This window comes from Esox lucius, chromosome 7 (assembly GCF_011004845.1).
Source record: "Esox lucius isolate fEsoLuc1 chromosome 7, fEsoLuc1.pri, whole genome shotgun sequence".
Taxonomy (NCBI): Eukaryota; Metazoa; Chordata; class Actinopteri; order Esociformes; family Esocidae; genus Esox; species Esox lucius.
Window position 1 is genome coordinate 45,392,794 of NC_047575.1, and position 26,312 is coordinate 45,419,105.

General features: G+C 41.6%; 3 protein-coding genes across 5 annotated transcripts in view; 1 reads left to right on the plus strand and 2 right to left on the minus strand.

Moving 5' to 3' along the window:
* Positions 1-40: 40 nt before the first annotated feature.
* LOC105011260 (V-type proton ATPase subunit e 1) lies at positions 41-2,624 on the minus strand. The gene is made up of 3 exons (XM_010871146.5): positions 2,051-2,624; positions 1,743-1,790; positions 41-785 (listed from the first exon to the last, which is right to left on the minus strand). The coding sequence occupies exons 1-3, from the start codon at positions 2,143-2,145 to the stop codon at positions 692-694; spliced, it is 237 nt and encodes a 78-aa protein (XP_010869448.1). The 5' UTR covers positions 2,146-2,624; the 3' UTR covers positions 41-691.
* A 1,478-nt stretch (positions 2,625-4,102) lies between these two features.
* On the minus strand, positions 4,103-8,540 carry LOC105011262 (prenylcysteine oxidase-like). 2 transcript variants are annotated; one of them, XM_034293070.1, is made up of 6 exons: positions 8,481-8,540; positions 6,463-6,669; positions 6,118-6,292; positions 5,630-5,841; positions 5,380-5,520; positions 4,103-5,258 (listed from the first exon to the last, which is right to left on the minus strand). In XM_034293070.1, the coding sequence occupies exons 2-6, from the start codon at positions 6,485-6,487 to the stop codon at positions 4,597-4,599; spliced, it is 1,215 nt and encodes a 404-aa protein (XP_034148961.1). In that variant the 5' UTR covers positions 6,488-6,669; positions 8,481-8,540; the 3' UTR covers positions 4,103-4,596. The 2 variants fall into 2 exon arrangements, with proteins under 2 accessions (XP_034148961.1, XP_010869451.2); XM_010871149.4 differs by lacking the exon at positions 8,481-8,540 and adding an exon at positions 6,897-7,276.
* Positions 8,541-25,010: 16,470 nt separating this feature from the next.
* ppp2r2bb (protein phosphatase 2, regulatory subunit B, beta b) overlaps positions 25,011-26,312 on the plus strand; it is a 71,305-nt gene continuing 70,003 nt past the window's right edge. The window contains exon 1 of one of the 2 annotated variants that reach the window (XM_029120684.2): positions 25,011-25,508. In XM_029120684.2, coding sequence (XP_028976517.1) covers positions 25,430-25,508 — 79 coding nt within the window. In that variant the 5' untranslated portion in view covers positions 25,011-25,429. The remainder of the gene's footprint in view (positions 25,509-26,312) is intronic. The other variant, XM_029120685.2, reaches the window with a different exon arrangement.

Below are 26,312 nucleotides of genomic sequence, written 5' to 3' on the forward strand. Positions count from 1 at the left end.
ATTTAGTGCAAGCAAGAAACCCATGTCCTTAGTGTTTACAAACCATCAACAATTTTATTGCTTATAAAACATGGAACACAGACTAAGTACACTCATTTAGAAAAGTGCCTTTACAATAGTTCTGAGAATCACTGAGAGCTGATAGGACGAGCTATGTCATATGCATGACGTCCTATCTGATGGTCCTATATCAATATTATATTAAAAGAAAATATTTCAAGTGTTTATGGCAACAAGTATATAAACAAAGCCAAATATTTCATTGGTGGTAGGGTCAGAGCTCAGGGCCTTGTGGGCAAGGAAGTAGGAATCACCAGTGTACTGTTTAGGTCTGCCAGCCCCTCTTTATTTATTTCACTCACAATAGCAGAGCCTATTACTCAGCAGTAAGAAATCAAACAAAAAGACTTTCACTCTGAATGACGCTTTGTGTCTGAACCATTTGCCCCCTAATTTTAAGATTCCTAGACAGATATAGCTTCCAAAACAACATCACATGATGATGATGATGATAACGATGCAATACTCACAGGCCGAGCATGAATTTCATCTTAACAAGCTGTGGCAGTAGAGTTATTACCTTATTTTAGGTAAACCAAGTATCAGATACAACAATAAAAATAGGTTAGATAGGTGCGATATAGCTTTGTTATCCTCCTAGACCTTTATCAGGGCACAGTCTACGGCAGAGTCAGGGCCAGTGGAATTGTAGATACCAAATAGTGTCATTACTCAGCGCAGGTCCAAACAGTGGATTCAACTGGGAGAGAATAGCTATCAACCAGCTGTGAAAGAACATGGATGAGAAAAACACAATATGATGGCGTTATGTGTCTATTCTTCTTGGTATAGAATTAATCTTTCATTTTAGCCAGCTAGAATGTCTAATGTTTCTTTTCGATATGAATAACTAAAAAAAACAACGATTCCACCAACACACTACTAAATAGCAGGCACTCTGCAGTGTTACAGTTTATTGAGAACAAAGAGAGAGTTGTTATGCAAAACTCTTTTCATTGTTAATTCCCCATATTTGGTGCTTGTTTTATGCTCTGCTTCAAATGTTATGGCCAACTATTGTTATCAGCCGGCACATCAGCAGAAAAAAATGATCACATCTGAGAAACAGAAATGCTCAGATACACATAGGCGTAGTGTACCACATGCTGCAATGTAATATATGTAAAATAATATATAAAAATATATATAAATAAAAAAACTGAAGAAACTCATATAAAAAATGTCTGTTAAGTAGACAGAGGCTACATTTCTCCAACCATTCACTGCAGTGATGCAAGGAGTCTGCTTTATTAATTGCTTGAAATGCAGATTGTCTGTTTAAGTGGGAAACTGTAACAGAAGCCAATCAGTCACAATGAATGGGGAAAAAACTGTGGATTCATAACAAAGACGTTATCTTATTACAAATCATATTAAGCTCCTAGCTTCTTCTTCCAGTTTTACAGGGCAAAGTTCCCCAGTTCGATCATTGTGTGAATCACACTGGTTTCTCACAGACTTAAAGACAAAAGGCTATTCTCTGTTTTTCACATTCTTGGCAGAACTGGGCAACCAATTAAAGCGCCAGACGTCTTGAATTTGCTGCCCCCTATATGATACAGGTGGAACAATCTCGAACTTACGCTTGTCTGTCATGGCTCTGTTTAAAACATTTCAACTAGTTGAAGTCTGTGATAAAGTAAAACCTCTGATAATAACAAACCCAATGTAGTTATACTTACAATAAATAGCAGCAAACTGCGGTTAATACCAACATGGTCACGATGACCCTGTGAGAAGCAGAGATGATAATTTATGAACTGGAAGATTTAAAAAAAATCTATATATGTTTATGTATTTATTTATTAATGCCACACAATCAAAAAGTGGGCCATAACGAACGTACATTTTCCATGAATTATGAACGTTTTGTGATATAATATCATGCAGTTACATAGGATCCCTCAGACAACATTATTCTTGATTCTCACGTTCACATTTTTCCACACAAGAAAAAACTATGCGGAGACGTTAAATACCATATACTCACCCTCTGTTTGGTCCCTTGGGAATAAACCAAGGTACTACCCCTCCAACAAATCCCCAAAACAATGTAAACACAACCATAGGAATGACAAAAGCCATGGAGCGTTTAACGTAGTTTGTTTCTGGAGTCGTTTACTCTCTTATGCGGACTACGTTAGCCTGCAACACCAGTAAACAAGAACTACAAAACTAGTCAAATCAGGAACTCAGGAACTCAGGTCACATGACGAAGTGCCCAAATCAACCACCAGGCTGCATAATGTAGCCTGTTTATATTTTGTAGACTTCTGTAAAAATGAATGCAGTAAGTATTACGTTCGTCATTAAAGAGAACAATGTCGCAGTTGTTCACACTATTCAGCGTTAACGCAGCAGTAAAACACAGAGCATGTAAGCTGCATCCGGAGGGTGTTTAAATGTTGCTACACAACGGAGTGCGTTGTTATAATGGGAAGGCTGATTCCAAATTTCCTGGTTGCTAAAACTCTACATCATAAGCGCAATTTGTGTTTATTTTCGAAAACAAACGCCTTATTTTTTAAGTTTAAGGAATCATCTAAATTGCGGAATAATGTTTTCCTAGTATCCCTCGTTCCCAAACAAGGGGAATTGGACCACTGGGGGGACTTAAGACCCATGAGAAAATCGGCTGGTAAAATGAACACGAGGGGGGGGGGGTGAAGTTAGTTTTTAACGGACATTCGGTGGATATTCGTTTTCTCTTGTCAATAGCTAAGTCAAACATTCCATGACTATGACAAAATAACTGATTTTGAATCGGGATAGGATGGACTACAACCTTTTTTTCAAAATGTTTGAATATTTGTGCGCCAAATTCTGACTTCAATCGTCAGTAGCTCCCACAAAACGTGTTGTAATAATATTAAACATACAAATTCTGAATCGGGCAAGGATAGACTAAAATCCACAGCTTATTCTTTTAGTTTTTTTTGACATTTTAAAATTTGATTAAAAAAATTGAAAATTAAATCGCTCCAACAAAAACTGTGCCACGACTATGTAAAGTGCATATTCTGAGGATGATGCAACATTATAAAATTGTATTACCCTCATGAGGGGTACTTCAGGAGTACTCAACACAGGTACAAATTCACTACGTAAAACCACTATTCTATAACGTTGCTTTTTTACAGTGTAGAAAACCCAAACTAAAAAAGTATGAACGATATTGAGCGCAATATGTGCCGGGAGTGCGGTAACTCCACAACGAACTGAGTATAATGCTTTCATAACACAACTGTCCTCCACATGGGGGACACGTCCAACGTGTAGAACCTTTAAAGAGCAGAACCCAAGTGTCAATAGGATACTTTTGGTTATAGCAGCAGTCCTGAGAGGGTGATAAGAAACAATCGTATGCCATGGATACACGTGTGTGTTAGAGACGATCTTCAAAAACACACCCACAGTCAGCATGCAGGTCAGATCTCAAAGGCCTATTTGGGTCCTCTTCTCACTCGTTGTCACCTTCCCAAATCACACAGAGCGTGAAGGGTGAAGGTCAACCAGGACAGCCATCTGCCTCTCTCATACAATGGGTATTGAGAAGGACAGAACAGGACACTAGGAGTATGAGATGCTGCCATTTTAACACACTAGACACTGACAAGGGTGTCTCGCCTGGGACAATTTTTTTTGGCTTTAGTCACTGGCAGCTGGATTTCGTAATGAGCAAATTTGAAAATTAGGTCAAATCAGTCAGTTCACTCACACCAACTGCTTCCCCATCTGGTGCAAGAACATAAACAACAGAAGTACCTTCTGAGCATTTGAAGGCTTTGAAATCACAATATACATTTTGGGAACTTACATTTAGCCAATAGCTTCTGAACAATGGAAGTCATGAGCTATGTTAACCTGCCAATAGTACACAACATAAATGCTCCTTTTTGCATATAACTTTATACAGTGATTGAAATTATAACGCTGAAATCATTGAAGCACAGTCTCCAATCCATAGCTCTATAAATGTTAATTCATAGATCATGCCCTTTCCTTTGGCATTTTTCAGACAGATTACCCAGGACAGAGAAGATAATCAAGAAAAATCTTTTTAATTTCTTATTACACAAACACGCGTAGTCGGTTAGTTATCACTTGAACTTAAAGAAATTGAAAATAGATATTCAAACTGTTTTTCTAAGAGGCAAATCTTTTTAGTCAGTGCATAATAAGCATAAACCCTACAATTACATTCATTCAGTAAATCCAATTCTAACCATATAGTATTTGTCAAAACTTCTTTAATAAGCATGTAAGCATTTACTTTAAATAAATAATCTATATTATTTGCATAGCAAGTCAAACATACCTCAGACTCATCCACTTTAATAACAGCTGCCTGCGCTACATCTTCATTCACAAAAGATTCACCTAAACATGGAATGCAAAGTGGCATGAAATGAAAGTCTTTTTTTCCATTGCGACCCGCAGCTGTAACGTAACGACACAAAGGTATTCAAATGTAAGTGGAAAGGCCTCAAAGTCAGGCCTCGTGCAATACCCTGTGACACCTGTGCCAGTGGGTGGTCACAGCTCCGTCTTAATTTTGTGCATCAGGTCCTTCTGGTCGACCATCTCCACCTGCCTGCTCCAGCGGTGAAAGGCCAGCAGGGCAATGTTCTTGGCCGCCACCGAGCTCATCTCCATGGCGCTGCCCACCCACTCAATGCCGTTGAGGTAATACAGGCTGTCGTGAAGGATCACAGGCGGAAGGCTCTGGGTGCTCCCGTAAAGCGGGTAGGCCTGCCAGTCGGTCACCTGCACAGAATAGTAAGACTTAAATAGCGTCTTCAGCGCCGTCTTATCCAACGGGCGGGAGGAGAACACCTTGTAAACCCCAGCCTCTTGCGGCTGCTTGCGGCGGAAGCCAGTGCTGATGTTAACGGGACAGATGCTAGCGGCACTGTTGAAGAAGAGCCCCGGCAAGTCTGTAGTCAGCACACTCGCAAACGGGAAGAGCTTCGGATCCGGGAAGCCGAAGTAAGAGCAGTTGAGGTAGCCATGGACAATCGAGGCCACCGTGTGGTGGTAGGAACCGGCCATTTCGGGCAGCTGAGGCTCAAAGCCCTGGAAGGAGATTCCTGAGCCAACGCTAGACTGCAGGGGCGTGGCCACCACCACAATGTCATAGAACTCTGACCCTTTCTCAGTCGGAGTGGCATAGTTGAGCTGGTACTGGGTAGACTCTCCTTTAATCACAGGGGGGTGGAAATGATTAGGCAAGTGCTGGTAAATTGACATGTGCTTAAAAAGTCAGTCCTCTTTTGTTACCGTGACGTTATAAACTCAGTGCTCTGCTCAGTCTCTTACCAGCCGCATGCGGGGAGATAGTTGTGACTTGAGCCTGAATAAGGTTGGCCTTGGCCAGTTTTAAAAGGCCGGAGCAAACCAGCTTGTTTCCTCCCTCCACTGCCCACAGGTTGGCCTGTGCCCCTGCCAACGACACAGCACCTGTAACCCAAGAAACAACGTGTGTGAATGTGATGAACTCATGCAGCGGTGGAAAGCCATGGCCCGAACAGCAAAACACAACTACAAATATATAGATATTTTTTTCTACCGACAAAAGCTGGGATACTGATATTCTGTCCGTAATTGACCCTCATGACAGGGGCGATGACCTCGTCGATGAACCGCTGTGATACGCCCAGTTCCAGCAGAGACTCTGACAGGGAGCCGCGGGTCATGTTAAGGAACCCGGAGCCCCCCAGAGAGTGCAGCAGCTCCTCCACTGAACTGAAGGCATATCCATGAGCCTGGTACTTATAGATCCTGACATACATACCAACAGACAGAGAGACAGAGAAAGGTGTTAGGGGTCATAAGGTGTGTTCAAAAGCTTGACAGAAAGAGACAAAAGCAAAACGTTTCACTTCAGTCTGCCTCATCTAACGTAAAGTAGCAGGAGTGAATGAAACCCTCTAGTCGACAACCCTTTCACAGGAAAATAGAGCCAGTATAAAGATACGGCATATCTGAATATCTGGACACATCCAGTTTGCGCTGAGGGTTGGTCTCATTGGGCTCCCTTACCCGGTCGCCGCTCACCTCATGAACTTCTCCATGATCTCCTCCACCCACATCTGCAGGCGGATGAAGCTGATGCCATAGCGCCACCAGATGCGGAACAGATCTAGCAGGTACCAGTCGGTCTCCTCCAAGATGAACTCCTCACCATTAAACACTGCCGTCTTCCCTGCCACATTCCTACGATACTTGAGACCTGGAAGTATACGTGCATAGCAGTGTAACAGTGTGTAGATTCCAGACAAACATACTATGGGTTATCACAACTATGGGTTATCATTCTACAACCCACACACTTTGGCAGCAGTGGCTTTCACACTCGGTCACAGGGGTCAGCTAAAATGTTTGAATGCATGAACCACAAACCTAACTGCTTGACAAAGTCTTGCATGTGCAGGTTTAGCGAGTGGATAATGGAGCCCCCAGACTCGTAATCCTGATGGTTAACTGTTACTGTGGCCAGGCGGCCCCCGACGGTGCCCTTCTCAAACACGTCAATGCGCACTTCCGGTCCGAAGTGCTGCCGTAGAAAGTGTGCTGTGGCGGTACCTCCTATTCCAGCGCCGATAATGGCTGCGATCATCAGAAGAAACACGGCATCGGCAAAGTTAGACTATAATAGCATGTATAACCTATCGAAAAATACAAGTCACTCCCACCAGATTTTTCCCCCATGCTAGTCAGCCATGCATCCCTTTCTTTGTGACTAGCTAGCTATACCAGGGCAGACGCGCTAGCCCAGCACTGTATGTCACATGTCCCAGAAACACAGCATGGAGTTACTGAAATTAGCTACCTACCTATTTTTGAAGGTGGACTACCATCTACTTGTGCAAATCCAGTGGCTCCGAATGCCAAGATTGACGACACTAATGTTAGAAGAAATTTGAATGGAAGACACCCGTGCATGATGCAGGAATACAGAAATACTGTAGTTCAACAAGTGATGATGCGGCAACTGGCGAGTAACGGATTTGTTAACGTTGTCTATTCCCTAAAACGCCCATTGCGTGTGAAATTAGCTATCAGTATTACATGAACAAAAAAATATATTATGCACCAAGTAAAACACTGGCACATACAAAATACGGAAAGTTTGGCGATGAATACCAAACAAGCGGGTTGATGAATGGTTGAAACCACAAGCTATGCTAATTTACAAGATATGGATCAATATCCGGCAACAGTAGCTAACACGTGATCCGGATGAAAAACATTTGTTGGCTCGACCAATAGCATAGCATTGCACAAAAAATATTTAATTTTTTTTTGGGCTGGACCAATAGCATAACTTTGCACTAAAATGTATTTAAAAAAAATTGTTGGCTCGACCAATAGCATAACATTTCACTAAGATGTATCCTGCAGAATCTTACAAGGATACAGATGAGCTCCGAAAAACCTAGTTTTAGCTATTGCTGTAAATATCCAGTCATTCTAATCCGTACTCAAGTTTAATAATAATACATTAAGTTAAACAGGAGTCCTTATGGCAAGACAAGGCAAGTTTTTTTCTAAAGCAAATTTCATACACAGGGCAATTCAAAGTGCTTTAACATTAGAGAAAGTGATAGGAATTATTGTAATATATTAAACATATAAATACATTTAATTTATTATAAAAGCAAAACATACAAAATACATTTTTAAAAATCACATTTAAAATGGCTAAAATATTATTAAAAGGTTAATAAAAGACAGATGAAAACAAAAGGTTTTTAGCATAGATTTAGAAGTGGTCAAAGTAGGAGCAAGATTTTCTGTTGGTTTGTTCCAACTGTGCACAGCAGATTTATTAAACGCTGGCTCATCAACCTTTGTCCTTCCTCTGGGAACGGTTAACAGACCAGACCCTGAAGACCTGAGTGGTCTTGAGGGTTCATACTGAGAGAGAAGTTCTGAGATGTAACTTGGCCCTGAGGCATTTAGTGATTCATAGACGAGTAGTAGTATCTTAAAATCTATTTTATGAGATACAGGGAGCCAGTGCAGAGACCTACGAATGCGTGTGTGTACACACACACACACACACGATTCAGAAAGAGTTTTATTGCCAAGTAATTTGTTCTGGCCGTTGGTGCAACAATCAATACAAAGGTAATAATGGAGAAATGAAAACAAATAAGAACAGTGGACTGAGCCTAAAAATAGTAGACTCTGCATTAATAACCTTCTGCCAGAGGGGAGAGCTCTGATTAGTCAATTTCCAGGGGGAGAGGGATCAGCCCCAATCATTGCCGCTCAACTCTGTGTCCTGGAGGACATATACATATACCATGCATATATGTACAATATTTAGCTGAGTTTAGGCCTTAAAAAGTCATTCATTTTTAGATGGAAATGGATGGTGCAAAGGGACTAGAACAGGGGAATTCAAATCTTACCCTATGAGTGCCGGAGCCTGCTGGATTTCTGTTCTACCTCATCATTTATTGCACTCACCTGGTGTCCCAGGTCTTAATAAAATCCCTGATTAGGGGGTTGCAATGAAAACATGGAATGGAACCAGCTTGGAGGACCAGAGTTGAATATCCCTGGACTAGAAGTACCAATAATGTTTTGTTGTTGGCCTTGTACAAGCACATTTAAAATTGTGAATTTGCATGCATCCCTCTCTGTTAAATGCCATGTCATACTTTAGACCAGATCATTAGATATTTTGGGTGTTCGTCTCTCCGGTTTAATAGATGTCTGTGTGATAACAGTGGGCCTTTTGATAGGGCAGAGTCTGTAGTAGCATGCTCTCTGATCACGCTGCCTTTCTATGTGGCTGTGTGACCTTCTGTATTGGTGCAGGCGGATATGTCACACACACACAAACACACATTTTGGTATCACACGGTTAATGAAACCCTACCTCAATGTTTTCATTTAAGGGACCTTCCCAGGTATTGTGCAAAGCCATTTTGTAGAGCTAAAACAAACTGTTCATAAAGATTTATGTCCAGGCCCTGGTTTTCCAAACTGCTACTCAGGGCATTGCCCCCTTCACTGCCCTGGGATTTGATCATAAGACTGAACGGAAGAGCGCTCCCTACTGGCCACTTACAGTAGGGTGCACTCTTTCTTCCTAACCAGCATCCACCCTGCTTAAAGGGGCCATACATATGATTTTTATGGTAATGACCAGTAGACATCTTCCGTTAATGTTCATGTTCAAGTTCATATTTTAAATTATTTTCTTCTACAAAATTGATCCGAATGCCTGAGGTACTCGCCATTTACATTTTCTTGCCAATCCACCTATTAGTTTGCAATAACTTATCTCCTTATACTCGCTTTTTACACTATTATCCTTTCCTCCCGAAACCACTCTGGACAAACTACTACTATTCCCGTCTTGTTCAGGAAGGGAAGATGAGGAGGAGGCAGGTTGTGTTATTTAGAGGCAGGATTCTACACAGATGAAGAGACAGGTTGTGTTATTATTTGGAGGCAGGATTCTACACAGATGAAGAGACAGGTTATGTTATTATTTAGAGGCAGGATTCTACACAGATGAAGAGACAGGTTATGTTATTATTTAGAGGCAGGATTCTACACAGATGAAGAGACAGGTTGTTATTATTTAGAGGCAGGATTCTACACAGATGAAGAGACAGGTTATGTTATTATTTAGAGGCAGGATTCTACACAGATGAAGAGACGGGTTGTGTTATTATTTAGAGGCAGGATTCTACACAGATGAAGAGACAGGTTGTGTTATTATTTGGAGGGAGGATTCTACACAGTGCCCCTTTAGTCATGGTCAAAGTAATACTGTTGGTTTTATGTTACATATTGGGTGAGTCAGGATCAATGGTTCCCGGGATTTTCAATATTTACCTGCCGGTTATATTTAGGAGGGGGTGGCGTGGGTTCATGACCCCCTTGCACCTTTACCAAATCAACTCCCCTGACAGTGGTGCTTTAGATTTCTGTAAATCTATTTCATGAAGACTAACAACGTTCTTATGAAGTGCCCGATTTGCACAGCGCAGCTCTTGCATTAACATAAAAAGTTATGGTGGAGTAACTATAATGTTACGGTAAGACTTAAATGTAGAACGTTGATTCTATGGTAGGCGCACGCACGATGCACTATAAAACTTTTCCTGCGTTGTGGGCCCAGATAAATGTTGAGAACCTGAGGACGGATACAAATAAAAGTCCAATATATAACGCTTCGATCACATCAGTGAAGATGGCATGGTTGGTACCAGGTCTTAGGATTTCCCCTCCGTAACCCGCGGAGTTTACAGAGCGGAAACGCTCAATCGAATACTTAACCAACATTTCCTCTTGCTCTAGCTTTATGGGGTTTTCACAAAAGAGATAGTTGGGAACCCACGGCGCTGTTTGTTTGCATTAACATGAAAATAGAAAAGGCAAAATATTTGTATGATGTCGCAATTTATAAAGAATGCTTGCAATTAAGTAACACAAGCCTAATTGTGTTTGTTTGGCTATGGTCGTGCATGCGTCATGACGCATAGTCACAGTTGTGCAATCTCTATGTGCAGTTGGATAAAAAAGGGACTTTCCGTGATTATATGTGTACACTGCCTGTTAAATGGAATATACGCCTATGCAAATGAGCAGTCATCGCTTCCCTTATATACCACTGTGTGAGGTCCATCATGAAAGCTGCGAGTTTGGAGTAGGCGGCAAATGGTCTGACACTGCTCTGCTATACCTACACCGCACGGCCGGATGACTGTTGTGACTCGGTGGTGATGCCGACTGATCTGGCACCATAACAACTAATGATAAAATTGAAGACAATCAAAGGAAAATGAAACGTAAACCCATGGTAAGTACAAGAAAGCGACTTACTAGGCGAGGCGTACGCGAGAATGGTTAATGAGAAAGTGAACACATTTCAAACTGTATTAAACTGAAAGTTATTTCAAACGTTAACGTTTGTGTAAATTAAGTTAATAATTCAGTCCGAATGAATGTTGATGTGAGTTTAAAATCGGTGAATACATTTCACCATTAGCTCCTAATTTCCCCAAACCACAAAACGCATTTGTATGGAGATCACATGCAGCCTATGAAAGGATGATCACATAAAGCGTCAATAATCTGCCTAAAATACACCTATAGATATGGTGAAGATATGGTATGATATGGATGTGGTGAAAAATATAAATACGAAAAAAAGGCGCCTTTGCCTAAACATTTCATTTTAAAATACATAAATCATAGGCCTAAAGTAATTGCAAATTGAAATCATTTCTAAATATATTTTTTTGTAGTTAAAATGATTGTTTTAATTTTATTTAAGAACATATATGTCTGCAATTTATAAAATGTTCCTAATACAATCTGACAATTTAGTCAGGTGTTAGGCTAGCACCGGGATAAATACTGTATAATTTCTGAAAACAAGAAACATCTTTTAACTGTTCATGCAAAAAATCCTGTCTCCTTTCTCATATAACACAGTTTATGATGATTTAGGTATGAAAGGTCATTATGGAGTAGTCCAATACTGTTTGATTTGTGATAACATATTTTAAAACCTATCCTTTAATGTAAAGCTATTTACTTTGAAGATACTGATTATCTATAGAATACAATACTATTGTTGCAACAATAGCTACAGTAATAACAAAGAAAATAATGTAAATTCAATAGTTTTTATTAGCTTACATTATTTATATTTATTATTTATTTATTTTTAAATTAATAAGCAATGGCTGTTTTGAAAATAATAAAAAATAAATGAATATGACTTTTGCTAAAAAAAAAAAACTTTAACTGAACATTTTGTCAGAGATTTCCTGTTTTCAGTCTGGGTGTTTGGCAAGTGGCACCATTGTGATTCAGTCACATGCCCCAAATTGAATACAAAAGAACCACATTAAAAAAAACCACATAACAAAAAGCCACATCATATAAGCCACATCACCAGTTCTATTACAACCTCCACTGGCTTCCTGTTCAATATAGGATCAAATGGAAGACGCTTTTGCTCCGTTGATGGCAAGCGGGGTACACCTATAAATGTATCCCAGCAGCGGGGTACACCTATAAATGTATCCCAGCAGCGGGGTACACCTATAAATGTATCCCAGCAGCGGGGTACACCTATAAATGTATCCCAGCAGCGGGGTACACCTATAAATGTATCCCAGCAGCGGGGTACATCTATAAATGTATCCCAGCAGCGGGGTACACCTATAAATGTATCCCAGCAGCGGGGTACACCTATAAATGTATCCCAGCAGCGCCGTAGGTTTGTCTTGTTTATTCGGGGCAGGCAGGGTCCATGGATCAAAGGATTTTCAGGAGAAAACTCTTTTCCACGAGAGTCACATTGACCTGTCTGTAATATTGGGGGGGTCATGACCCCGCCCCCCCCCTAATTCTACACCCCTGCCAGTGTCTACAGTCTAAACAACTATTCCCCAGCATGCAGTTCTCTTGGATCTATGATGTCAGAATGTAGTTTGTTTATTTTCTCCTCATATGTATTGAGCACAGGAGATTAGCATTTATGAAGGGAATACAATTGTTATTACTATTATTAATTTTGAATGGATGCTAAAATTTTTAGGTTTGTTAAAATAAAAGTAAAACAACTGTCTTGCACTAGGACTGAAACCAGGGTCCTTGGAGAATGTCAACTTTCTGGTCATGAAATTCAACATCAAAGATAAAAAATATATAAATTGTTTTATATGAGCAGTAATGCTTAAATATATACCAAAGCTTAAACCCAAAAGAGCAAGAAATAATATCTAAAAGCCCAGTGGCTTGGAAAAACACTCTAGATAGGGTGCAACATGGGAATAAACGTAGAGAGGAGTTGGGTTCTTCACTCTTCTGCTGTCCACCCATCACAACCCAACTCCAGTCACATGTTCAGATGTCCTTAAATAGGTGGGAACAGCTGAGCTGATCAGACAATAGGAGGTAGAATCCAGATCAGCATTACAACCAGATGCACGTTGGACAGGGATTGCTAAGAGTCATCAAGTTTGGAAGTCCTGAAGCGTTCCAAAAGGATCCTAAAGGATCTCAGATCAGGCTGGCTGACCATAGACTTGTGGCGTAGATAATGGGGCCAAAGTGAAGGCCAACATCACTTGTGGAATCCTGCTGTTTACTTAGATTTGCAACTAAGCTGGATTGGTTTTGCTCTCATCAAATAGATCAGAACCAGTAGGCTGATCGAGCAGCAGTTCATGTTCTTTTCAATATTACATCTTACTGTCTTTGCAAAACAAGTCAAAATACTTTTATTTTGGTGAAGCCATGTCGATTTCTATACACCACGGAGCACCTGGTAAACAGTGCGTCCTAGTGGCCGGTATTGAATGCATATCCAAAACTCTTGACCCAAAAAAGTTTAAGTTTATAAAAGGGTGTTGGAAAAGATATGTCATCTCAATACTTGCATGGGGAAAGGAGAGCATTTAAAAAGGATATTTCATACATAATCTGTGATTGGGTCAAATGACCCTTAATACCTTGAGTTGCGTGTGATGGCCCGTGATAACAGAATCCACTGTAAGCCCGTATCTCCTTCTGGTTCCAGATTGGAGTAAGCACATTAACATTGTTTCTGCTGTGAGTGGAAACAGCTGAGCCGATCTTAGTGAAGCTGCACTGCAAACTGAAACTTCCTCCGTAAATAATGGATTATTGTGGGTTTTTTCAGTGTCACCACATTGCCTGACTACTCAAACTGAATTATTCAACTGCTCTATCTTCCGCTACATCCTTCCGTTTGAGACATCACTGCAATTGTTACAAACTGGTTAGTGGTTGGAGCTTCTCTAACCAATCAAGGCGTTGAATGTTCCCAGCAGCACAGTGGGCTCCATTGTTGTGAAATGGGAGATGTTTGGAAGCCCAAGACTTTCCTTAGATCAGGCCATCCAGCCAAACTAAATAACTAGGTAACCGGGCAGGAATCACCTCAGTCAGGGAGGTGACAAAGAACGTAATGGCCACTAACAGAGCTTCAGAGTGTCTCTACAGGGACAGAACCTAGCAGAAGGACACCCATGTCTGCAGTACTCCATCAATTAAGCTTTTATGGTAGAGTTGGTGGACAAAATCCACTCCCGATTAAAATGCATATGACATGCCGCCTGAAGCACTCTGAGAGCATGAGGAAAATTATTATCTGTTCTGAAAAATGTATACTGTACACACCAATCCAGCACTGTCAGAGGCTAGCTGGGTTCTGTATTGCAGTTCTACCAAGCATTTATACTGGTCTAACTGGTTTAACTGGACATGTCATGAAATGTTTTAACCTCAACAGATTCCTCAACAAACATATAGTTCATTTTTTATTTTTAGATGGTTAAAACCAGATATTGTAACTGCATCTCCTTAGGTGATCCATCAGGTCAGATCATACCGACAGCTCCCCCTCCAGGCCTCCATCTCTATGGGTAATGTAATATGGATGTCGCCGAAGACACCTGGAATTAAATCAACAAATCAATGGCAGATTTGGCTCAGTATTAGGCACTTTTTAAGGAATACACACCAATACAGCTCTCTGAGTTGATCAGGTTTATCCAAGCTCTCCGTTGGTAATTTTGATTAATTCATACATTCACACAAGATGTGATGTAGAAAATAGCTATCTTAGTATGTACATGTGGAACTGCATCTCTGCAGAGGATCTGTGCGTTGTGTTAGAACCACTGATACAGGTCCCCCTCCACTCTCTGGTGGTCAAACCTTGAGTCAAATAAAGCTCCTAACATTGGTTGTTTTTAAAGGACTTGGGGAGCATAATAATTAATTATTTTTATCTAGGCCAAGATAACTGTTTATAAAAAGTAGAATAAAAATATTTACACTAAGTAGTGACAAAAGAAACTAGAAACATCTGGTTTTCAAGTGAAAAGAGCTTGTGACACGAGTTCCACTTTTGGATGTCACTTCCCCAATATTTTATAATTGCTAGCTAACACAGGCTACTAGTCACCTCCAAAATTATTAGATTAGATTCCAGTTTATTGTCATTGAACAGTACAAGTACAGTACAACGAAGTGCTGTAGTATAGTACAACAAAATGCAGTAAATTAGTGACCCTGATAAACCAACAGCAAAAACAGCTGTATATACAGCATAAAAGCATAATAAGGAAACAGTATATTTTATTCTGATACAATTGCTTAGTGAACAAATTATTTTTTAAATGTTTTCTTTATGCACAAACATTCTTGAAGTACATCTCAATTTTAAAAGACTCTACTCTGGCTTTCAATGGCTTCCTGTTTTACGGCAGTATGAAAACCAGGTAGCCATGTCAAATTCATGTCTTCTATTAGCATGCATAAAGGCAAATGATACACAGATAAAAATATACAAATGCTTCTTGACCTTCATTAATCAATCAATGAATCAATCAAATGTATTTATAAAGCCCTTTTTACAACAGCAGTTGTCACAAAGTGCTTTACAGAGACACCCGGCCTTAAACCCCAAGGAGCAAACAACAGTAGTGTTGGATTTCAGTGGCTAGGAAAAACTCCCTAAGATGGCTGAATTTTAGGAAGAAACCTAGAGAGGATCCAGGCTCAGAGGGGTGACCAGTCCTCTTCTGGCTGTGCCGGGTGAGATATTAAGAGTCCAATTTGAATAATAAATACATTTCTCTGGGCTAAATCTAGAGTCTATTTGATTGATTGATTAATTGGTGGCAATGGGCACAACATTTTATACTGAATAACTAAGTATACAATACCACTGTTAGTGCATTGAGGGGAAAAAACTGGTGGAACAGCAACAAACTTGCCTGGTAGAGGACACAATTGCAACCCCCCCCCCAAAACACACAGTGAGGAAGATTGTCCAAGAGGCAAGCAGAATCCAAGTGCTACAATATGAAAGTTACAGAACTTGCTTGCGTCTCTGGGGCTCTGAAGTCTGCTAATATGCAATTAAATGCCACCTCCTTGCAACAGACCTATGAGGTCTGTCACCTACTGGTTTTCTGTTCAAACCTCATCATTAAGTGCACCTACTGGTTTTCTGTTCAAACCTCATCATTAAGTGCACCTACCTGGTTTTCTGTTCAAACCTCATCATTAAGTGCACCTACTGGTTTTCTGTTCAAACCTCATCATTAAGTGCACCTACTGGTTTTCTGTTCAAACCTCATCATTAAGTGCACCTACTGGTTTTCTGTTCAAACCTCATCATTAAGTGCACCTACTGGTTTTCTGTTCAAACCTCATCATTAAGTGCACCTACCTGGTTTTCTGTTCAAACCTCATCATTAAGTGCACCTACTGGTTTTCTGTTCAAACCTCATCATTAAGTGCACCTACTGGTTTTCTGTTCAAACCTCATCATTAAGTGCACCTACTGGTTTTCTGTTCAAACCTCATCATTAAGTGCACCTACTGGTTTTCTGTTCAAACCTCATCATTAAGTGCACCTACCTGGTTTTCCAGGAATAAATAAATCACAGATTGGAGGGGTTGCAAAGAAAAAAAAATGGATTGGAGCGTTTTTCAAAGTCCAGGGTTGCGCATGAGGGTTCTAGATTTTGATGTAGGGCAATGGCACTAGGATCGCAACCCGGGTGCTACAGCCAAAGGCAATTAAAATTGAGCTCTCCGGCCAGGCACAACTGAGGAGGCACTACTGAGGTGAGTTTTTGATGGATGCGTATGCTTAAAATAACCCCATAACTACTGTAAAATATGGTGTTGTATTTTATGGGAGAGTCCTGTTTCCACTGGTCGTAGTGCCCTTGTTAAGTTCAATGTATCATAAACTCTACCAACTACCAGGTCTTCTCCAAAAAGGGCTGAAACCTGGACGCAAGTGGATCTTCCAGCCAGACAATGAAGGAAGATTGCTCTAATCACGTTACAGGAAGCATGTGTTCTCCATCCATCCATAAAACAACAGGGCACTGGGCCCCCTCGGAGTTCTTGGCTTTGAGAACTGAATTCCAAGGGTTGTATTTCGGAAATCACCCTATGGGGCTCAGTTCTTCAGCTTGGACACTCCCTACTCTTACACAGGCATGACTGAGCAAGATAATTACTTGTTTGTTAAATGAGCCAAACACCAATCTTCATCAAACCATTGGTTCTATAATCGTTCTGTAATCCTTTGGCTACAATTCCCAATGTGCATTAGGTTTCCCAATTAGCATTATGTTTGCATTATGTTTTGTGGATTCAATTGTACTCATCACCTGTCTTGTTTCATATTATTATTTATGCTCTGTTTTACATGAACAGAAGTCAGGTTGTAGGATGCTGGTCTGGTCTCTGAATGGGTACCATGTCTCCCACTAGTGGCCATACTATGTATTGCAATTAAATACAGAAACATTCAACTACACCTACACATCATTTTAGGTAGCATAAATTAACTACCATAAATACTACTATCAATTATTAAAAAGACAAGATTGCACAGCCGCAGAGGAAACCGATCAATGCAAAAACAACAAATTGTGCATACCGCCTCGACATCCCTTACGAAACACAAGTGACCATGTGACACTACAACTCAACCAGCACGATGGGACTGATGTATGGACTAGATGTGCCCTGTAAACCGGAGCATGGCCCCCGTTGAACAGACACAAACCTGTGTGCCCTGTCCGGTTAGCTGTCAAGGCTGATGTTGTGTCGGTCAGGGGGTTTCATAAAGCCTGTTCTGCCACTAGTTGACCCAGTGGTGACAGACAACTGGAGACAGTGTGTAAACAGCTGCCGCCGGCCCCAAGGCCAAACATGCTTTAGGATTCTCTATGACCCCTGACCCCTACCCTCCTAACCCTTATACTGATCTTGTTGCCAGGGTCAAAATGTGCTATACCCACCCAACAGACTCTATTGTGGCCAGTCACAACAAATCATTAAAAGTCCCTGCATTTCAGTTGCACATGCTATCTTACACCTTAAATGTGCCTCAGCTGCACATTTTGAATTGTATTGTATTTGCCTCACTGCACAACTATTCATCCCACTTGTAACATATATAATACTTAATACTTGTACATGTTCTGCCCTCCTCTATTTGCCTTCATTGCACATTTAGAATTGCCATTTGTACTGTGGCCAAGTGGGTGGAACTGATGTGGGGGATATGGTATTGGTAGGACCAGTTTGGGGGTGGCACTGGGTCAGGTGATTTAGCCACTTCCGTTTTGGCGGGAAAACATTTCACTGTTCTGCATTCTGTAATATAGGTGGCTGTATAGATGTAGGGAGAATCATTTTGTTGTGGGTCAATCTGTTTTTGTAGGGAGAATCATTTTGTTGTGGGTTGATCTGTTTTTTTATCTCTGGTCTTGGCATTTAAGATTTTTAGCTGCTAAACTTTCTACTAACTCTAACCCTAGTCCCGATCTACTAACCCTTATCCTCAACTTTCTCTGACTCTACTCCTAGAATACTAACCATGTGCAGTGGAGAGAACAAGTATTTGATACACTGCCGATTTTGCTCCTTACAAAGCATGTAGAGGTCTGTCATTTTTATCATAGGTACTCTTCAACTGTGAGTGACAGAATCTAAAACAAAAATCCAGAAAATCACATTGTATGATTTTTAAGTAATTAATTTGCATTTTATTGCATGACACAAGTATTTGATAAATCAGAAAAGCAGAAATTAATATTTGTCCCACTCCTCCATACAGACCTTCTCCAGATCCTTCAGGTTTCAAGGCTGTCGCTGGGCAATACGGACTTTCAGCTCCCTCCAAAGATTTTCTATTGGGTTCAGGTCTGGAGACTGACTAGGCCATTCCAGGACCTTGAGATGCTTCTTACAGAGCCACTCCTTAGTTGCCCTGGCTTTGTGTTTCGGGTCGTTGTCATGTTGGAAGACCCAGCCACGACCCATCTTCAAAGCTCTTACTGAGGGAAGGAGGTTGTTGGCCAAGATCTTGCGATACATGGCCCCATCCATCCTCCCCTCAATACGGTGCAGTCGTCCTGTCCCCTTTGTAGAAAAGCATCCCCAAAGAATGATGTTTCCACCTCCATGCTTCATGGTTGGGATGGTGTTCTTGGGGTTGTACTCATCCTTCTTCTTCCTCCAAACACGGCGAGTGGAGTTTAGACCAAAAGGTTCTATTTTTGTCTCATCAGACCACATGACCTTCTCCCATTCCTCCTCTGGATCATCCAGATGGTCATTGGCAAACTTCAGACGGGCCTTGACATGCGCTGGCTTGAGCAGGGGGACCATGCGTGCGCTGCAGGATTTTAATCCATGACGGCGTAGTGTGTTACTAATGGTTTTCTTTGAGACTGTGGTCCCAGCTCTCTTCAGGTCATTGACCAGGTCCTGCCATGTATTTCTAGGCTGATCCCTCACTTTCCTCATGATCATTGATGCCCCACAAGTTGAGATCTCCCAGACCGAGGGAGATTGACCATCATCTTGAACTTCTTCCATTTACTAATAATTGTGCCAACAGTTGTTGCCTTCTCACCAAGCTGCTTGCCTATTGTCCTGTAGCCCATCCCAGCCTTGTGGAGGTCTACAATTTTATCCCTGATGTCCTTACACAGCTCTCTGGTCTTGGCCATTGTGTAGAGGTTGGAGTCTGTTTGATCGAGTGTGTGGACAGGTGTCTTTTATACAGGTAACTAGTTCAAATAGGTGCAGTTAATACAGGTAATGAGTGGAGAACAGGAGGGCTTCTTAAAGAAAAACTAACAGGTCTGTGAGAGCCGGAATTCTTACTGGTTGGTAGGTGATCAAAAATAATAAATAATTATGTCATGCAATAAAATGCAAATTGATTATTTAAAAATCATACAATGTGATTTTCTGGATTTTTGTTTTAGTTTCCGTCTCTCACAGTTGAAGTGTACCTATGATAAAAATGACAGCCCTCTACATGCTTTGTAAGTAGGAAAACCTGCAAAATCGGCCATGTATTAAATACTTGTTCTCCCCAATGTATATGAGTTTTAACTTGCATTTATGGATGCAGTGACGTACTGCGTTCACAGACAGTGGTTTTCGGAAGTGTTCCTGAGCCCATGCAGCGATGTCCACTACAGAATCCTATCTGTTTTTAATGCAGCGCTGTCTGAGGGCCTGAAGATCACGGCCATCCAAAACTGTTTTTTCGGCCTTGCGTACAGATATTTCTCCAGATTCTCTGAATCTTTTAATGATATTATGTACTGTAGATGATGAGATCCCCAAACACTCTGCAATTTTTGTTGACACATGCATTTTATATTCATCCCCAATGAATTACAGTTTCCATAACTGTTTATTGAATCACCCTCCCTTGCGCTCCAGCACTTGGATTAACTCGTCAGTCCTTTTGTGAGACAATACCCCACCGATGTCTTAACAGAAGCACGAGATTTTGCATTATCTGTTTGCATTATCCGTCATCAGCAGATTGTTACACTTACACAGAGGTTATTCCTCTGATAGCACCAAAACTTGCAATATAGAAAAACTATTGTTAAACATTGCAAAATAGAATAATAATGAAATAATAAAACATTGAATCAAAGAAAGAGAGAAATATAAAAATACATCATAATAACAAATGAAGAAAATAGAATAAAAACCACTAAAAACAGTGTGATTAAGTTCAAGCGCTCAGTTATAGGTGTGTGAGAAGAGAAGTGTTTTTAATCTGGATATAAACATTGATAGGTTTGGGGCATGTCTAAGATCTTCTGCTAGTTTATTCCAGTGGTGTGGAGCATATGTGCTAAACGCAGCTTCGTCATTTTTTGTTTGGACTCTAACATATCAAACATATCAAAAATGCATTTGGGGGCCTAAACCATTCAGTGATTTAAACCCAGGAGACCGTTCCCCATCTTCTGAAAGACTCATCCTCTCTGGGATGCTCTTTTTATATCTGATCATGTTACGGACCTGTTGCCAATTAACCTAATTATTTGTGAGATGTTCCACCAGGTTTTTTTTTTTGCATTACGCACCTTTTCTACAGTAGTCTTTTGTTGTCCAGAACTTGTAAAAGCAGTGCTGGAACTCCCCAAGCCAATAACCAAAGCCCAAATGATGAGCCTTTTGGGTGTGGCCGGCTACTGCAGTGCCTGGCTTACAGACTTTGCTGAAATTACACAGCCTCTATCTGATCACATTCATGGCCACAAAATGGCCAAATGCACATCATTTCCATGTTATTACTAGCGCACAATTGAATGGATGTAAAACAAACTGGAGAATACTCCCACATTCCATGATTGGACACATTAACGCCACACAAATGTTTATTCTTCCCTGGTTCCTCTACCTTCACCAGAAACTTTTAATTTTTTGTTACTTCTTTGATATCTGGGATGAAGCTCCATCCAGAATATTTCCTGCTCTGTGTCCAGAGTCTTTAAACAGAACCCAGATCAGCTGCAAAACCAGGTGGACAAGGACAGTGATGACCAGGTGAGCTGTGGGCAGTGAAACAAGAAGTCGTCATATTGAGAATCCGTGGTAATACTGAACTCAGAAACCCCTCCTAAATATGACCCATCCATCGTACAGGCCTGTGGGTGCCCATTTTGTAAAAGTTGTCTCCCCCACAAACTGTTTGCCCTCCTTCTATCAGGCAGGCGGTACAGGTCTCTTCGTTCCTGCACCTGCAGGCTCAGACACAGTTTCTTCCCATCTACTGTAACCCTGCTGAACTCGGTAACCCATCACTAACCATACACCCCTACCTCTCAAGGACCTTGTTGCACAACTCCCTTTGTACTACTGAACTGTGACACTGCCTTGCAAAGTCTGATAACGGAAGTTTTCAATCGTTACAGCTACGTGTTTACCTCGGGAACCTTACTCCTTCAATTTGCCTCGATTGCACATCTTGTATGCCATTTAGAATTGGCATTGGTACCCACACAACTACTTATCCCACTTGTAACATACAACATACTAAATACTTGTACATTTTCATCCCTCCTCTATTTACCTGGATTGCACATTTAGTTTTGCCATTTGTAATGCATTTGCCTTCATTGCACATCTGTACATTCCACATGTAATATACATATACTTAATAAATGCTCTGCTCTCTTCTGTTTGCACTCTCTGGTTAGACGCTAACTGCATTTCGTTGTACTCTACTCGTACTTGTTCAGTGACAATAACGTTGAATGTAATCTAAAACAGGTGAAAGAATTAATACTTTGTCACGGGGACAGCCATGAGCTGTCAGTCCAGGTCGACCCGAGGCCGGGTCCAAGGCCAGGGTCTGAGACACTAGTAAGCCAGTGACTCCGGCTCCGAATGACATTGGGGAGAGGATTTCCCAGTAGAGAGGAGCCTGCCAGGACGAACGGTTTGTAAACCTGGTGTCTTTGCCGTTCACCTTCACACCCCTGGGCCAAATTACACGTTATCACTGACACTACTGAAGAGAGTCTTCAGTAAACACTCAAAGGGCCTGAGTCTGTGTGCTCACATTAAAACGGTAGACCTTTCCACAACAATGGAGCTCTATGTGAGAAAGCCCCGCCTCCAGTGGTTTGTTTAGAAATTCTAGGAGCAGTAAGGAGGCCTCCGTCTTGTGACTGTAGAATACATGTTGGTATGAACAGCAGGACCGATTCACTGAGATAAGTAGGAGCAAGTCCATGGAATGCTTTGTAGATTCAAATAATAACCTTAAAGGTCTGCATTAACAGTGTAAACTAGTGTAAACTAGTACTGGAATAATGTGATCACATTTTCTAATTAAGATACTAGTGCTAATTTAAGATTTTTTGTGTCTTGTCAGGGTAACCAGAGAGAGGAGCATTGCCAGTTGAAATAAGTGTGGATTAGCTTTTCTATGTCATTTTTCAACCAAAAACGTATAACAGTTTTGCCATGTTCTGAAGGAGGTGGAAGTACGCTTTGGAAGTATCTTAACAATTTCATCAAAAGAGAGGGTGCAGAACCAAAGATGTCCAGTTGATGTTATTGATAACAAAAACTTTGAATGGTCTGTTTTTTTCTAATGTAATTCTTCAAGACCACCATGTAATATATTACTATGTATGACAGCTCTGTGTGCCTCATAAGATGTCCAAGTCATACGAAGGGGGTGCCTCGTCAGATAGTGCTCCGTGGGGTTCGCAGGCTGCTCTGCTCATGACGATGACGCTGCTCAAGCCTTCAGGGAAGCAAACAAACAGATGCTTTCAGGGGTAGGCCAGCAACGTCAGACAACTAATTCACTCTTACACAGATTAAAACAGGCGTATGTTGCTTTTCCCGGTCAGGCCAAGTTTGCCGTACGTCTCAGCTGAGTCTGTCCCCACCAGTTTAACACCGAGTTACTTTAGCAAGCAAGTCCTGGGCCTAATAACAGGCAAATGGTCAGACTCTTATGTGTATTATAAAAAGTAGCAACGTTTAGTGCACATTGCACACGAAGAATAAGAGTAAATGAAACAGGTTGGATTCGCACATTAAACTACAATGAAGTGGATGTGTTGTAAGCATCACTCCATATATTTCACTCCCAAGCTCTTTACAGTGCTTTAGCATCGGTGCTTTCGGGTTACAATCTACTTAGTCAAAACGCAGTGGCAACCATTAGCACCAGCCTCCACCTATAACCACAAGAGCGCACCAGCATAATTCCCACAGTAGGCCTATGATTCAGAAATTCAAAGGGAAATACCAGACATCATTTCTTTTATACACTCACCCATTATCGAATGTGCTGCCAACAACACTACTGGCACATGAGAACCCGGCCAACCCGCAAACAGACACTGTAGTTATTTAAAAAGGCACGCGTGGGTGTGGAATACAGGCACAACGCAACGCGGAGTGCCTGGATACAGCGCTTAGCCAAACCCCAAGATGCCTTATTGGCATTATAATCTTGTCACCAATGCCATTAGAGCAGTAACAAGTGCTGGGACGTCAAACCGATTTGACACTGGTAAACGACAATATGATGTGATTAATGACGTCCGAAGCTTAAAATCATCACATCACAAAGCTTGTCGCATAGTCTACAGGCTTCCACATGTTCCCCGATGGCAAAGTGCTTTTAACACCGACTTCTAAATGGCCACCCCATTTAACCAATTAACATACTAACGTTGACGCAACAGGTCAGGCCAGGGTTGTGTAAAATGGCAATATTCTTCGTTACTGCGCACACCTGACCATTGCACACCTAACCACTGCATAACTAACCACTACATAACTAACCACTGCATAACTAACCACTACATAACTAACCACTACATAACTAACCATTGCATAACTAACCATTGCACACCTAACCACTGCATAACTAACCACTGCACACCTAACCACTGCATAACTAACCACTGCACACCTAACCATTGCATAACTAACCACTGCATAACTAACCATTGCATAAACTAACCACTGCATAACTAACCATTGCATAACTAACCACTGCATAACTAACCATTGCATAACTAACCACTGCAGATCTAACCACTGCACACCTAATAGATTGCAAATCTGGCCAGTCTTAAAGCGTTTTCTAACCAAAACCAATAATCCTCCTTTTTCTCCTCCTTCAGGCCCGGGTAACCCGAGAGAAATAGTCAGGTGTATTCGAAATAGTCTGTCCCATTTGCAATCACCTGTCAGTTTCCATCCCCATATATGGAGTTCCTGCGAGGAAGGTCCAAATCCAAGCGGGGCTACTATACCCATATTTGGAGTTCCTGTAAGACTATACCCATATTTGGAGTTCCTGTAAGAATGGCCCCATTCCAAAACAATACGTTTCTACCGCACATAAACACCTCAGATTTCGCCAACATACCTATAAGTAAAATGCACCATATTCTTATAAACCCATCGCCGTCATCGTCATCTTTAAATGACGTCATGTCTGAAAGAGCGATAACAGATCTGTTTCAGATAAATGGGCTCCTAGAGGCGGCTACATTTGCTCTCCAATAAAGGCTTTGGAAACTTTACTGACGAGACCCTCCCATACTGAGTTGTCAGTTCTCGAACGGCCAACAGAGGCAGCATGCGGCCATCGAGAGAGCAGGTGCTCCCAAGCCTCCCCTGAAACAATAACCCTGATGCTTCCGTCCTCCTCCCTCAGTCAAGCCCCCTCCCTCCCCCGCAGCCGACCCCAGCAAAAATAACACACCGTATCTCGTGTCCTGCTGGTGACTACGTGAAGAAGCATGTTTTACGAGAGTAGCGTCGCGCGCGGAGAACTCTCCCGTCTTCCTGCCACTACAGCCCCAAAGGAAGGAATACCTTTAATGTTAGCGGAGGAAAAAGTAATGCCAAAGATTTTGGTCTCTTTGCCCGGCGTTGTGTTCCTTTACGTTTTGTCATTCCACTCGGTATAGAGTTGCCTACGATGTTGACTTGATAGTGATGCGCAGCTAACAACAACAAGATGAAATGCTTCTCCCGGTACCTGCCTTACCTCTTCAGACCCTCAAGTACCATCCTCTCCTCCAGTTGTCACACAGAAGGTAGGCTACGGATTTGTGATATTAGTGCGTGAGTGCACGAGTGTGTTTGAGCTCGTGTGTCAGTGTGTTGGCGACGGGCAACCAGCGGCAGCAAGGTTAGGTAGGTGGGTGTTCGGGACGGGACACGTCTTGAATAGAAGGGTGGGGGAGTCGACTGGGCTCGTCTCAACACCACGCTCCCCTCCCGTTTCTCGGTGGGCGAAACGGCCATGGTCAAGTTGACATTTCAAAAAGTGTGAAGTCGACCGGGACCGCTGTGACTAGGCTCCCTTTGTAGACCTATGCGTAATGAACGTGTCTGCCCCTGCTGCTGTAACGTATAGGAACTTTAAAGACAGGACATACAACCCTTTCCCGGCCAAGGCTGAACACAGCTTCCGCTTTACTCTGGTGGCAATTAGATGCCTGGTTCGTGCTTAAATGTTCATTAAGATGTGTCATTATGTCTTTATAATTCAACAACGTAATTAAAAAATGTAACAGTTTATTTTATGTCTTGCTTTCCTCTGACTGGCTGCCAGACAGACTGTACTCTTTCCCACATGATTGAATATCTTATGCCCAGGGTATTCAAATATGTCCCTCAAAGGCAGTTGCATTTTTTAATTGCAGCCCCCAATCAGGGACTTATGTAGACCTGAGACACCAGGTGGGTGCAATTAATGAGGAGGTAGACCAGAAACCAGCGGGCTCCGGCCTCGTAGGGTAAGAGTTGAATACTCCTGTCTTACACACTCCACGCCATATATGATGATCCGAACCTCTGCCAATCATGGCTTTTGACTGGTTTGAGAGTCTTGGGAC

Excerpts from the sequence above, each read along its gene's own strand:
- LOC105011260 (XM_010871146.5), bottom strand. The coding sequence starts at position 2,145 with ATGGCTTTTGTCATTCCTATGGTTGTGTTTACATTGTTTTGGGGATTT. Across the intron at positions 1,791-2,050 it reads CCCAAGGGACCAAACAGAGG|GGTCATCGTGACCATGTTGG; the intron begins GTGAGTATATGG and ends TGCTTCTCACAG. Across the intron at positions 786-1,742 it reads GCAGTTTGCTGCTATTTATT|CTGGTTGATAGCTATTCTCT; the intron begins GTAAGTATAACT and ends GTTCTTTCACAG.
- LOC105011262 (XM_010871149.4), bottom strand. The coding sequence starts at position 7,005 with ATGCACGGGTGTCTTCCATTCAAATTTCTTCTAACATTAGTGTCGTCA. Across the intron at positions 5,842-6,117 it reads ATCATGGAGAAGTTCATGAG|GATCTATAAGTACCAGGCTC; the intron begins GTGAGCGGCGAC and ends TATGTATGTCAG. Across the intron at positions 5,521-5,629 it reads CAGTATCCCAGCTTTTGTCG|GTGCTGTGTCGTTGGCAGGG; the intron begins GTAGAAAAAAAT and ends CTTGGGTTACAG.